General features: G+C 34.4%; 1 protein-coding gene across 2 annotated transcripts in view; it reads right to left on the bottom strand.

Annotated features, from left to right (window-relative positions):
- Positions 1-2,285: 2,285 nt before the first annotated feature.
- The window catches only part of SELENOF (selenoprotein F), a 38,526-nt gene continuing 24,976 nt past the window's right edge, over positions 2,286-15,835 (bottom strand). The window contains exons 3-5 of one of the 2 annotated variants that reach the window (XM_010963305.3): positions 13,460-13,523; positions 5,656-5,705; positions 2,286-3,161 (exon numbers count right to left, since the gene is read on the bottom strand). In XM_010963305.3, coding sequence (XP_010961607.2) covers positions 3,030-3,161; positions 5,656-5,705; positions 13,460-13,523 — 246 coding nt within the window. In that variant the 3' untranslated portion in view covers positions 2,286-3,029. The remainder of the gene's footprint in view (positions 3,162-5,655; positions 5,706-13,459; positions 13,524-15,835) is intronic. The other variant, XM_045522942.2, reaches the window with a different exon arrangement.

Below are 15,835 nucleotides of genomic sequence, written 5' to 3'. Positions count from 1 at the left end.
CACAGCTTTCTTGCACTCATTAGGAACACTAGACAGCACTTTAGTGCTACACTTGGGGGCCACTTTAAAGAGCTAAATCACCAGCAAAAAGTATAAAAATGCAAAAAAATGTGGCACGAAACAGACTATAAAAAGGACTCTTGTTCACGGCAGGAACTGAAGCAAGGCAGACTGTCACTTTGACCTTGGCTGGGAATGTGTGCAAGGCGGGGGAACTCAAAGTTTTCACTGCTCTATGCACATCCGTGAATGGCTTCAAAAGCACCAAGAGTATTGTGATCATGGGGTTACAATTTTAACGAGTAGGTGAATTTGCAAATATGGTTTTTAAAAAAAGTTTTGAATTTCAAGATCTAAACTTCAATCTTTTTATAATGCTAGATAAAATGCTATATGTATTTGTAGTTTCCAGAGTGGCTAACGGGAAAGAACCAGTTTTAGAAATTTGAGACAGCTGTTAGTTTTATTTCTTTGGTATTTCTAGATAACCATGTTTCCTGCTACTGATTCCTGGGCTAAGGACCATTTTGAAGGTAAAATATTTATTTTAATCAGCAAAAGTCTAATTTGAATCCTGGATCACAAACGTAGGCCCTCTCTTCCAAGGAAAAGTCCTCTGTTACCACAGAATGTAATTAAAAGCTACTTTAATTTTCAAGTAAAAGAAATACAAAGTTGGGCTAATCTCTAATCTGTACTCCTACTTTCCATATATTTGTAGACATGCTTTCACATGCTAGCTCCTGCTAATTTAAATTTCCAAAGTTTTGCAGTGTTTTCTTTCAAAAATATTTTCTGCAGTTTTATTAACTTTAATTTTAGATTGGCTTTCGAGTCTCAAATCCTCTTAAAACAGGAAATGTCAGTTCTTGCTCATAGCTTCTTGCAAGAGGCTTTTGCCAAATTCAGGAATTTAGAGATAAATTAACCGTTTTAGATTATAAGTAACATCATTTTGGCAGGGGAGCAAATTTATAAATATCAAGTGACTACTGCATATCCATATTTGTGAACCTGAGTAAGCTTAAACATCAGATTTTGGCTATAAAATTGTACTTTTTGGGATCAGTATTTCTATGCCCCTTTCTTGGTAATCAAGATTCATGTCTTTAAAAAGCTTTTAGCCGTTTTTGGATTGGAATTGGCAAAAAACAGTTGGAATTGGCTAATTAACTCAAACTTCCCAATTAAAACAGTGGAGCTTGGTAGAGATAATCATTTATTCATCAACTCAAGAACTTAAAACTTTAAGTTCTTGAAAGTTCAAGGTTCTTCAGTCTCTTTTGATCTCTAATAATAACTTGATACAATAGGCTTCTCATTCTTAAGTCTCAAGGCTAGATATTCATTTAACCGGCCCCTCTTGCCCACAACAAATTAGTTTTCTCTGCCAACCTCAGCAGTTCTGAAGTTTCATCCCTTCCATCCTGCTACTCTTGTGAATGTGGTAGCAACTCCTCTCCTGGTATTTTCCCCACTGCCCATGACTGGCTTCACTCTCTCTTGTTCTGAAGTAAGAACCACCACTGGGGACTAGTCATCACTCAGAGCCTCGTACTGTCAAAGTGATGGCCCTCTCCATTACTACGGATGATCGGAAACAGACCACAGCCTGTCTGCCAGGATTTCTCATAGTATTTTATTTTGACTAATCAAACTGCCCAGGATTTATTCATTCTCGGGTTGGCTCTAAAATGTCTTAATTTTAAATATGACACAAAATGCTAGTAAAGATTAATAACTGACCTCTGTCAAAATAAATATTCCATAAACATTTTCTGGTAGAGTTGTCTTTAAAAAGCTTTCAAATATCTTTCATTAAGATAATTTAATTCAAAATAAAAAATTAAAGTTTCCAGATTGAAAGAATTTGCCCTAAAATTGAATTGACATAATACGATATTAGATCAATTTGATAAGTTAGTAAAGAGGTTTATATGATTCAAAGTCATGAGGACGAATGCTGGTCTTAGTGAACCACCTTTAATGAAGAAGTCATTTTCATCAGATGGAAAGCTAAATAAGTAAAGAAAAATCATTTTAATAGCTCATAAAAATTCTGTATTTTAAGAGCTACTCCTTATATGTCAGCGAAAATCTGTTCATAAATGAAAGCACTTTTTGAAAAATTAAAAAAAATTCAGACAAATATAAAGCAGTATATATATAACAACAAGAAGTTATATTTTAAACAAAAAAGCTATTTGTGTCTTTTGGCTAAAAAAAGGCTTATGTGAAAAAGATGAATTGAGAAATGTGAAAGGACAAAAGCAAAGAATTTCAAATTCAGATTTTAGAAACCTTTTATTTATATTTGGTCTTACACATATTCATTTTAAAATTGACTCTGCTGTAAGAATGTAAAGCACAAAAATTTGCTAAATATCAGATCCACACAAATCCTCAAAAAGGTTTTCTGTGTAGTCTTCATTAATGCGAATCTCTGTGTGAATGTTTCACTCTTACCATAGATCTTGAATCTGTTTCACAATAATGAAGCCATCAAGTTTTTATGCAGTGCATTCATTATAAACTATAACATTTCTATTAAAAGGAAAGCTGGGTAATACAAAAATGAGAGAGGATCTGAGCAGCAGGCAATCTGGTGAGGCTCTGTGTAATCTCACCCGCTTTGTGGTTTTCTGTCACTGCGTTCAAAGAGCGCACAGCACACGAGGCAGAGTATTCACCTCCCTTATTAACCTCCCTAATTTAAAAATCTGTTGTTCGTAAAACTGGACCGATTATCACAAACTATCATTTGCATAATCAACCACAAGACTATTATGAAGCATTCTGTTAGTGGTATCGACAAATGCAGGAGGATGGAAATTTATAAAAAATGGGTTTTGTTAAGCTTGCTAACTCCTCACGTATCATGGGCTGTGCTGCCACTTCAACTTTTAATTAGCGGTTTAATGCCTCACAGTAAAAGACTGATCGATGGAAGAAAGCAAAACTGTTTTCTAGGTGCTGTAATATTTCATGTGACAAGGTAACAAAAGGATAGGACAGAATTTAAGCAAGATTTATATGCGTTCCAACTTTTCACTCAGAAATTCTTCTACACTGTCTGTGTTCCATTTGAGGATGCTGAGCTCCTCAGCAATGTTCCCATTGTCGTCCAAAAGCTTCAGCACAGGGTCTGAACCACGAACATACTACAAAAAAGAGGAAGAGCATTCTCTGCTTAGTGTCTTTCCAGTTTCAACCACAATCCAAACCAATTCCAGCTTTATTAAATTTAATAGTAATAGGCTTTTAGATATAATATCATGAGAAGTCTTCAAGAAAGTCTTTCAAAAAAGTGTAATGGGATTTCATAAAAAATGAGAATTAAAAAAAAATTTCATTTTACTTCTGAAGAGAAACACCAGCTGGGATCAAGACAGTTTACTTTGGATGTAAGCTTATTGCTGAATGTAATAAATATTGCACACACAACACACTCAAGCTCTCAAATGAGTTGAATCTAATGCAGGAGGCAGACAAGCTCAAAATGATTAATGAGAGAATCATGTTGAAATGGGCTGTGCATACAAATTACCAGACAAATTATTATTCTGTATTGGACTTTACATTTTTCTTTGATTTAAGAAATCTGACGATTTTGTTATTAGTTTATAATTCAACTGGATTCTTGAAACTTCAGATCTACTAGTGGGGTCCAATGTTTTGCCAGAGAGCCCTGAGGAATTCTGACTCTGGGTAAATGTGACACAAATATGATCCCATTTGTTAAGCGATCAATCTTCAATGATACATTAAGTTAGAGCCGTGTAACTAAAAATGTAGCAGTGATGAGGAAGGGGGCTTTCAGAACTTCTTTCAGCAATTATACTTTCGTTTTTCTAGGTCTTCCAGGGCTATGAACTCCAGAGATAGAGACAAGCTCTGTGATTATGAGCATCTGGTATTTTCTCACCCATTTGTGGAGTTTAGAAATAGGCCCTCTTAAGCTAATGAAGCAGTAACATTACTACTTTAAATCTTTTGGGTCAGGTTATGAACATAGATTGTTTTAAAAAATTCAATTTTTTTGTGATTCGTTTTTTATTTAAAAACTCATTTCAGTCCAAAAAACTTAAATTATAGAACACAGTTGCAAAAATCCTCAATATTAAATCAATCCAACAACAGATACAGAATTATATACTATGACCAATTTGGATTTATTCCACATATGCAAAGCTGGTGCACCATTTGAAAATTAATGTAATGCATTACTACCAACAGGCTAAATAAGAAAAATCCTATGATCATATCAACAGATGCAGAAAGAACATCCTATCACATGCTACAGTGCAGATAAACCTCCAGGACATTATGCTGAAGTGAAATAAGCCAGTCATGAAAGGACAAATCTGTACGATTCCACTCCTATGAAGTATCTCAAGTGGTCAATCACAGAAACAAAGTAGAAAGGTGGCTGCCAAGGGCTGGAGGAGCTCCTCAGCAATGCTCTGAGAAAGAGGGGAGAGAATTAGTGTTTAGTGGGCAGAGTTCTAGTTCTGCAAGATGAAAAAAATCGAGATACGTTGCAAAAGAGTGTGAATACACTTAGCTATGTTAAGTGTACGGTTTGGTAGTGTTAAGCTGCTTAAGTTTAATGTTAAGTTTTGTTTTTCAACCACAATTAAAATTTTAAAAAGTGGGCAAAAGATCTCAACAGATAAATCAAAGAATATATACAGGTGGCAAATAAGCTTATGGAAAGATGTTCAAATAGGGAACTGCAAATTAAAACAATGAGTAACATTGCATACTTATAACATGGATAAAATCCAAAACAATGACAATAACTAATGCTGGTGAGAGTGCGGAGCAGTAGGAACTGTCATTCATCATCAGTGGGAATGCAACGTGGTATAGTCACTTTGGAAGACAGGTTGGCGGTTTCCTACAAAGCTAAACAGTCTTACTATACAATTCAGTAACTGTGCTCCTAATTACCCAAGTGAGTTAAACTTATGTCTACCCCAAAATACACAGCAGCATTACTCATAATTGCCAAAAATTGGAAGTGACCATGTCCTTCCACAGGTGAGTAGAAAAACAAACCATGGTGTAACAGAAGACTATGCCTATTGTTCACGATGAGCTATCCAGCTACAAGAAAGACACAAAGGAACTGCAAATGCATACTGAGTTCAAACTGAAATCTGAGAAGGCTATCTGCTGTAGCCTCCTGTACCTACTGCATGATTCCAACTATATGACAATCTGGAAGAGGCAGAACTACACAGACAGTAAAAAGATCAGTGGTCGCCAGGAGTTGGGAGGGCAGGGTGTGGAGAGGAAAGAACAGGTAGAGCACAGGGGCTTTTGGGGGCAGTGAAAACATTCTGTATGATACTGTAATGGTGGATCCATGATATTAAGCATTTGGAAAAACTCCTAGAACTACACAGAGAATAAGCCCTCATGCAAACTAGGAAATTTAGTTAATAATGTATCAATATTGGCTCATCAACTGTCACAATGTACATCATCAATGCAAGATGTTAATAAGGGAAGTTGAGGGTGGGAGTAAACGGGAACTTTCAAATCAAGTTTTCTGTAAACCGAAAACTGCTCTAAAAAATTACCTATTAATTAAAATATTTAAGTATTTAAATTAATGCTGAAAAAAAAATCCCATTAAAATTACATTACCTTGATTTGTAGTCCTCTGAATAGTTTGGGTTTATCACTCCTGACAAAAGCTTAAGAGAAAAAAAAAAAGATTCAAATCATTCACTCTCAAATCCAAGCTAGCTACAAAGATCAATACAAAAAGTAGAAATAAACCCAATAAAAAATTAGCTCCCAGATATGGAAAAACCAACAAAATTAAAACACATATAAATGGGAAGACATCCCATACTCTTCAGGGGAAGACTAAATATTTTAAGATGATAATTGTTTCAAATTAATCGAAGTCCTAAATTCCAATGGAATTTTGAAAGCTTGACCAAATGACAGTAAAGCTCAGTTATAAGAGTAAATGTCTGAGGATAGTCAGGGCAGTTTAGAAAAAGTAAAATATGGGAGAATTTGTTCAACTGTTCATTAATATACTATGTGATACTTATACCACAATGGATAAAACAAACAGATTAGGAAATCTACAGAGAGAAAAATACTTGTATTTTTCAATATGGTAAAGCTAACAAACCAGAGAGAGAGGTGGGGAGGGAGAGATTACAGTTGTGGGTGTCTGGGGAGGGTGTGTGTGAATTATTCAATAAATACTTTTAAATATCTACTGTATAGCAGACAGCAGAGATAAAGCTGTATAAAACAGACGTAATTCCTGCTCTGGTGGGAGTTTAAGTCTGGAGGGGAAGAAAGGTGCTAAACAAGTAACTGTGTAACTGGCCATTTCAGTCATGATAAGTTGTAAAAAAGAAAAAGTTCAGAAAACTATCATAGCATTTAACACAGACAACCCAGATACGTAATATAAAATTCTTTTCCTGTGCATGAGCTTAAAGAAAATGCTTTATAGATGTGCCTATAGAAAAATGGAAACTTAAAGGAAACCTCAGTGCAGCAAAACACCACTATACGCAAAATTAAAACTAATTTTCCCCAATATGTTATTTTTATCTCTAACACAGTATATAAAAGGGCTCCTATTAATAAGAATAAATAAATACTAGGTAGAGAAGTGAATGAAGGACAGAAGTGTACAATATACAAACACACAAATGGCCACTGAACATTTGAAATATCCAACCTCACAAATAATCAAAGAATGTGAAAACGAGGTAACCTCATTCAGAGTGACAAAAAATAAAAAGAATATTTAAGGTTAGAGATGGGGAAGAGAAGATTTTGCTGCAGGTTAGTTGTGGGAGAAATATAAATGGACACATCCTTCCTGAAGGGTATTTAGCAAAATGAACCAAAAGTCTTGGAAATCTGCAAAGTCCCTTTCTAGGAATTTCTTTATTCTGAGGAAATAACCACAACATGAAAGATAATGAAAGATACATTATATAAGGTCCTGCTAACCAAGCAGGGAAATTTCAAAATAATCCAAGTGTGTAAAAAGCTACTGGTTAAATAAATTAACATGGACCTCACTATGGAATGCATCCAATCATTAAAAATTATAACAATCTATATTTAGTGATACAGAAGTAAACTCTTACATAAATATATGTTCGCAAATGAAAAAGCCTAGAAGTATTAAATAATATATTTTTTTAAAGATTAAGAAATACAATACACAAAGCAGTTCAAAAATAACTTCTTACTTTAATAGGGGATTACATATGGAGCATAGGGTTTGTGAAAATTTTAAATGTTTTCCCTTTTGGGTTGTTGACCTACTAATTTTACCAAGTCTTCAGTAATGATCATGTCTAATTGTCCAAGTTAAAGAATTTAGAATACATTTTTCTAAAATAAACACAAATGGGATGTTTCACTTAGATCCATACCTGACAGTTCATAATACCAGTTCTGTTATTGTTTACATCAGTCCCTATTTTATAGTGACACACTTTTGAAAATTTATTTTTTAAACTTATAATTAACTAGCACAATAGACATGTTTCATTATGAAGATCTTAATATACTTGCATTCAGGACAATAAAATAAAGATTAGTAAATACTGAAGGTTTTGCAGACTTCCCCTACTAAATTTATTTCAAAATAAAACTGATTATATTATTCTGGCTTATTAGAGTATCTTCTCTATTAATTTCATCCTTTAAAATTTGTCCAAATACCCTACAGACTCCTGAATCCGCAAACAAAAAAGAGCTTATGATGTCCGGTTGCATTTTACACCACTCCGTTGGCAAATGCTACATGCACACCTATGCAAAACACCAAATAATACACAGTAAGTGTGTTTACCATTATGTAAGAAACTTTCCTGGGGAAAAGGACTATTCTTAAATATTTTTTTCTATCTGTAACACAGCCTAGCACATTTAATAGCTTTCTGTCATTCAAAAGATTTTTAACAGGCTGGAATGAGCAAACAAACTTAAGAGGAATATTAAGATTAGTCACTAATGACTATTTTCATCAGTCCTTTTCTCGTCTCTCTGCTGCGTATAAATCCATAAGCATCCTAATTTTGAATGAGGGGAATAGCTATTAAATGTCCTGTAGGAGCAAATCACATTTTATAGGCAGCAAATTAATCTTTTAACAGATATTTGAGTACTTACTATATACACATAGTGCTGGGATAGGCTATATGAGAATATAAGGGACTTGCAAAAAGACCCCATTGAAACTTATTTTCTATTTTAGTTTTTGCTGTTTTAAAAATAGATAAAGGATATCATTTTGGAGATTCCTAAAGAAATTAATTCAGTCACTCTATTTTAATAGAACGTTCTTATGCCACATTTAATTGTCAGTTACAAAGGCAGATTTGTAAATAATACTTCAAAGTGATCAAATATACAGAAATGATTAGAAAACAGGTTAAATGTTTGTTTTGTTCTCAAGATTCTTATCAGATGCCATCTGTGCAGCTGCTAGGACGAGTAAGAGCTAAGTTTTTCTATTCACACTGCTTGGAAAGTCACAGGGGACGCTCATAACTCAGAGGCTCTTCCAAGTTAACGATAAAGAGTACTAAAAAATCAAAACCTAGCCTCCTCTTCATTCCAAAGAGGATACGTGGGGACGAGGGATAATAGGAAGGATATGTCTTGAGGTCAAAGAAAAATGTTGGAACTATGTTATTCTCAGAATCATAAACAAGTAACAACATGAAAAGAGGCAAAACATACATGGCTGAATTTAATGATGTACCTCCGATCACATTACAAGCAGTCAACACACTTTACTGGCTTTAAGACTGAATAAATAAGGGCTTATGGCAGGTACGATTAAGATTTGTAAACTGCCGTATAAATTATATGGAATGATAATTAGATGTTTTCCTGTTGGTTGAAAACAAGTTTATTTGAATCAGACTGTATTCTGAATAAAAATGTCTCAGCAGACCCAGAAACGACAATGCAAAGAGAAGAGCAGCAGCAACAAACAGGGGAACTGAATTCCCAACTGTGCTCAAGGGAAGCTGCTGGGCATCTAAGCGTATTCCTAAAACAAGAAAACTTACTATTGTATACAAACTGTGTGCGGTGCAAAGTCTTAAGTCATTTCGGTCCTCCCAACAAGACAATTTAAAAGTACTTAAAAACATTCAGAGAACAGCAACTTAAATAAGAGAATTTGGGGAGCCTGGAGGTACAATAACGCACACAAGCTAAAAAGGTTATTACTTTATAATTTATAACTTCATAGAGGGTAGAGAACCAACGTAAACACAGGCTTTTTACCAGATTCCCATTTGTCAAAAGTAGAGGCACCTATGAATTAGATAAATTTAGAAAATCCATTCACTTGCTCAATAATTATTTGAAGTCATCTTAATACGAGGTGCAGATTTAGAAAGATTTAGAGTAAATTAACGATAAAAGTTTTAACTATTCTGAGCTTTAAGGAGTTCCTAGTTTGGCAGAGGCAGAAGACCAGTAAATCAAATAAATACTTAACAAGTTACGTGGAAACTGCTGTGAACACATGGGGAGAGTGAAAAATTCTGTCTGAAGGCAAATCCAAAATAAGACTCGAATTACATTTTGACTGAATAGGAGTTCATCACAAGAATGGGCAAGGGGTACATAAGGGGTATAGCAGGTCAGGAAGACACGCAGTGTGTGCAAAGACTTACGAGTACAGAGAACTGCAAATAGTTCTGCCCATAAACTAGAGATGTGAACCGAGGAAAGAGAATCCATGTCAGGACAGGCCTTGCATGGATGCCACTGAGTCTGATATTTACTCTGTATGTGATGGGGAACCATAGAGAATTTTAAACAAGAGGCTCACATAATCAAATCTGTCTCATGGAAAATTTTTTTTGGTAGTTGTGTAGAAGAGATAACAGAAGTAAGAAAAGGGAACAGAGACAGACAGACAAGTGAACTAATCCTTTGGGATAAAGATGCTAAGTGGCTGATTAAAATCATAGAGAAGGCCAAGGGAGTAAGATATGAAGGCATTAAGGAGAGGGAAGAGACACAACTTGGTGGCTAACTGGGTATAAAGTGTGCAAGAAATATTAATCATGACTCCTGGGTTTCAAGCTCACGCTCCTACGTGACGATACTACCATCTGTGGGAAGAAAATGGCAAACTACTATCAGAGAAGAGGAGTTGGTTTTTAAACATGCTGGGGTTAAGGCCTCTCTACCAAAAATGCAGGCCACAGTCTGTAGGATCGTTAAGAAATGCAGAATCTCAGGGTGCAAACCATATTTACAGAGTAACACTCTGCATTTTAACAAGATCCCAGGCGATCCAGGTGACACATACGTACACTGCTTTAAGATACTATGAGCCATGCAAGGGGAAATGCCGATTTGCAGTCAGAAATGTGATACCTAACAAAAGAAAGGTTTGATTTAAAAATACAGATTGAGTCATCAGGTAAACACTGCTGCTGTAACTAAGGGAGCAGGATATCATTCAAGACAGTAAGAAAAAAAGAAAACATGAACACAGACCCGAACACTAACGTTGCAACTGTGTGTGGCAGACGAGACGCCAGGAAAGGAGAATGGGAAGACTTGATAGCGCAAGTGAAGAGGATAGAGTTTCAAATGCTACAGAGTCAAGTAAGAGGTCATAGCCAGGAGGAAAAACGGCAGAAAGAGAAGCCAGCCTGTCATAGACTCAGGAATGGCTGGCTGGGAGCAAATAAAATTTTGCATACCATGAGGAGTCAGGCTGCTGCTATAACTGATGTGCTGATTTGAACTGTTTTTTTTTTTTTAAAAAGATGGCCAATAAATGAGTATGTGAATACCTGTTGGTTAGTAACTGAAACTTATTCATGAAAGAAAGAGTATAAGATAGAACCACGATACCCACCATTTAATATTCTCAGTGCTGGAATAGTGCTTGACATATGACAAGCACTCAATAAATATTCACAGAATTAGTGAATGACTTACTCTGTATGTTGGTGCCGAACACACATTAAGTGATTTACATGTTACCTCACTTAATTCTCAAAACAGTCCTGTAAGATAGGTATTAACCAATTTTATACTGTCTATTAACCCATTTTATAAATGAGAAAAATTGATGAAGATAGTACCAATGACTCAGTATTCCTTCCAGCAAAACTCCAAGGTCGCATCATAATCCTCGGCACCACTACCCAGTCAGCCACAGTTGGTCTGAAGTGAAAAGCTATTTGCTATCTCAGTTCTACATTATTTTAAAATTCCTGTGTCTGAAGGTTTATGATTCTAATACAGAGGTTGGCAAACTACGGTCTGTAGGCCATACCTGGCCTGCCTGCTTTTGTATACAAAGTGTTTTTTTGAACACAGCCAGACATATTCATTTAAATATTTTCTATGGACGCTTCCATACCACAAAAGCAAAGTTCAATAGTTGCAATGGAGACCTCGTTGCCTATAAAGCTGAACATTTTTACTATCTGAACTTTTACAGAAAAAGTTTGCCAAGATCTACAAAACTAGGGAAAATTCACATTTTTTGAGACAGACAGACAGACTACAGACATATCCTTAACATGGTAAGACTCATGCTTGAGAAGGAAAGCATACTTACTTAACATCATCACTTTTGATGTCACCATAAATGATAAAAAAAACACTAGGTCCAATTATGAGGAATTATTACATATATTGCCTTTCCTACTTAAAAAACCAGAACATGGAAAATGATCTGGTAATTTCCCTCCCCCCTCTACAAAGTTATTTAATGTGGACAACACATTTCAAATTTTAATCCTTCTCTCTTCTGGAATAATTTAACATTATTTTTTTCTCTGTTTTATGACATGGCTAATTTAAATTAAGTGAACTTAAAAAATATTAGCTTCTCATGGGCTCAGATATTGGTATTATACATAATTATATTAAATATGGTTATGGATTATAGAAGTAATCATTTTAATTTAAATAAGCTTGTGCTAATTAAATATTTACACACAGAATTAAAATCCAATTGTTTTCAAAAGGAAAAGACTGTATGACTCCATGTACCCACAGGTTTAATAATTTAACTATACATAAGAAATATGTATAAAAAATTAAGTTGCACTCCAAGGATGAATAATCTACAACTCAATCTTTTAAAGACTCAACTAGCAACTGTAGCAATGATTATAATGGACGTAGTAAACTTGATATCACAAACAGAACAGCTAATTGCAAGCTACTCTTGACCTCATGAAAATCTGAGTCACAAAAGATTATTAAGTCAGTAAATATAAATCAATATATTTAAAAAGGATATGCAAAAACTTTTTAGGAGTTAGAATGCTCACATTGACAACTTATATTAAAAAAGCCAAAACAACTCTGGTACACTTCTGAGTTGAAGTGTCTGAGGCAAGATAAATCACAGAGTAAGGAATTTTCTCCCTAAGCAGAAGAAGTTAATGTTATATTCTGTGTTACATCAGAATATGCACTTATTCTAACAAACAATGTATTTAATTAGACATGCATCTGCTTTAGGTCTCATATACAGTGTCCCCAAGTTAAACTATTCAATTTTGTTTCTATGCCAAAAATGAGCAATATTTTATTATAAACAATTCTTGGTTAGCAATAAAGGGCATGTACTAATATAGGCAATTTTATAAAATACTAAACCCAAGAAATTCTCTTGCCATTAAGTAAACAAGGCAAGCAATCATGGGAAAGGCAGCAGAAACAAAAACAGAATGAGGTATATAAATAGAACACTTATGTATTTCAGTTAAAAAATACCCCAAACCCAACTTCATTACGTTTAGACAAAGTTCCGTTTCATAAAACTGATTTTCAAGTGATGTGCAAGGACAGAATGGAAAAGCTTTAGTCCAAGTCTTTTTGAAGATACAAAGCTCCGTTACTGTTTGATGTCAACCAAAAGAATACACTTTCACAATTACCTTTTCACCTATTTATCTTTAATTCCTGTGAAGATACACATGTATGACTTCCTCTCTTCTGCACCTCAAGTTCTACGGCAATTAGTTCTCTTCTTGATTTGTCTACTCTCACTTAATGCAACTGTTCCTTAGGGGTTTTATATAAATAAATTTACATTTAAAATATACTAAATGATATATTATTTAGAAATATTACATTTCCATCTAGTAAAAGACAGTTTTTCATAAAATTCATACTTGGTTAAAAAAGAAAAAGCTCTCCTTTTAAGAAAATAACCATTTCATCATGTGTTGTATTTAAATCTAAATTTCGTATTTTACGATTGCTTAAAGTAACCTAATATTCAACAATTCCTATCAAACTCCACCTCTACAAAAACATGCAGAGAGAATTCATATACTATTGAGAAAATATAACCTTACAGGTTCTTATTCTTGGGAATATTTAATGAAAATTATTCTTATGAATTGCTGATTTTAAATTATTAACTGGAATTTTACTAGTTAATTTCATGTACCTTGGACTTGAGGGAACCTCCCCAATTTTCATCCACAGACTTCAAGAATAGCTCCTGCATACAGCTGCAAAAGGAAAAACAGGAGTTAAAAAAACTGTATAAATTTAAAAATACACAGCTATAAATATAAAATTTTATAGCATAAACGTTAAAATTAAGCAGATATACAGATCAAACAAATAGCAGAAGAGAAAATGGAGGTCTTACATATTAAATAGTAGAGGAGTATTATTTGAGCTATCAAGCCCTACTTTGAGTATTCTTAAACTTAGCCAAAAAGATGGAAGGAGATATGGAGACTTGACAATGAACCTGAATAGGTAACTAGGAAGTTATTCACAAAGAAGGACTTCCTACGGTTTTTTAGGATGCTAAGTTGAACACATGTATATATCCATCTATTCAACATAAATACTTAATGAGAATTCTTTTCGGTTGGTTTTAAAATTGAGTGATCGATGTTTTAAAATTAAACAAAACTCAATACCTTTAAAAAAGTAGAGTTTAAGTACTACGTAAAGATATTATAGACAAACCAGTAAAATCTCATTATAAAGAACCTGAATGCAAATACTTCCCTTAATGAAATTCAGCTGAAATGGATTCAATGGTAAATACTGCTTTTCTAGCTATAGAACCTGTGTATTCTCTTTATAGTAAAAGCTCATTATAAAAAACTCAGATGCAAATATTTTACTGCAATGAATTCAGCTGAAATGGATTCAACAGTAAACATCACTTTTTTGTAGCTGTAGAGCCCTGCCCATTCTGGTATTGACTTGGGAATGCCTTGAGTCCAAGAGAAGGCAGGCAATTATAAGGACATACTATATCCATTGTATTTTTTCTTAGCTTTTGGCCTTTTTTTTTTTTTTTTAAATTGTAGGTCCAAGAGTTAAAGATGGATTTTATTTTCCAAGTTCTAAAATAGCACAAAAATCACATGCACTACGCATGTTTACTTTAGATAATACAGAAAAGCACAAAATAGAAATTTAACAATCACTTTAATTCCAACTCCCCTGAAATAATGACTTTTCAATATTTTGGTGATTCTGGGCTAGCTCAGTAACCGTTCTTAAGTTTTAAGGGGCTCAAAGATAGTGAGAATCTTATGGAATTTGCCTTACTCCAGGCTGTTCATGGATTCTTTGAAATCACTGATGGATTTCAGATCAAGAACTCTGATGATCTTTAAGATTTCTGAATTTGATTTGACTAGTCTTGGTTACACAGCCCCTCCCCTTCCCAAGTCTTTAATTAAAAAATACAAGACCATATTACCAATAAGGTCATAAAAAGATGTCCAACATCACTAATCATTACGGAAATGCAAATCAAAATCACGAGATACTACTTTACACTCTTGAGAAGCTATTATTTCAGAAAACCAGAAAACAATAAGTGGTTGGCTGGAATGTGGAGAAAATGCACTCAGTGTGCACTGCTGTTGGGAATGTAAAGCAGTGCAGCCACTATGGAAAACAGAATAGTGGTTCTTTAAAAAATTAAAAATAGAATTATATGATCCAGCAATTCCACTTCTAGGTATATATCCAAAAGAACTGAAAGCAGGGACTCAAACAGATATTTGTATACCAACTATTATTCACAGTAGTCAATAGGTGGAAGAAATCCAAACGTCTATCAACAGATGAATGGCTAAGCAAAACGTGGTATATACATGCCATGGAATAATACTATTCAACCTTAAAAAAGGAAGTAAATTACTACACGCTATAACAAGGAATAACCTTGACAACATTATACTAAGTGAAATAAGGAAGCCACAAAAGGATAAATACTGTATGATTCTACTTGTATGAAGTACTCAGAGTAGTCAGATTCAGAGACAGAAAGTAGAATGGTGGTTGTCAGGGGCTAAGGGAGGGAGGAATAGAAGTTATTGTTTAATAAATACGGTGTTTCAGTTCGGGAAGATGGAAACGTTCTGGAGACAGAAGGTGACGGAGGTTGCATGACCATGTGAATGTACGTAGTGTCACTGAACTGTACACTTAAAAATGGTTAAAATGGTGAATTTTGTGTTCTGTATATTTTACCAGAATTAAGAAAATTAAAAAAACCGTAAAGCCATATTAAAATTTCGTTATTAGGTTTATCTTTTATTTATAAGTTGATGATCCCCTGGGAGTTTTCAGTGGAGACCCCATTACTTTATGTAATGGTATTTCTCTATATCACTGTTTCTCAATATTCTTCATTATCATGACACGATGAAAATAATAATTGTTTGGAGTACTAGGGTAAGAGGAGGAGGCTGCTAATAACTACAGATGACTAGCCTGGGAGCCCCTGCTCATCTCAGCCCCCATCTGGTTGTTCCAAGGATTGATGGTCTCAGTATCCTAGCAC

The sequence above is a fragment of the Camelus bactrianus genome, chromosome 13 (assembly GCF_048773025.1).
Source record: "Camelus bactrianus isolate YW-2024 breed Bactrian camel chromosome 13, ASM4877302v1, whole genome shotgun sequence".
In the NCBI taxonomy this organism is placed as follows: domain Eukaryota; kingdom Metazoa; phylum Chordata; class Mammalia; order Artiodactyla; family Camelidae; genus Camelus; species Camelus bactrianus.
The sequence above is the reverse complement of the archived record's forward strand: the minus strand, read 5'-3'. Positions and strand labels throughout refer to the sequence as shown.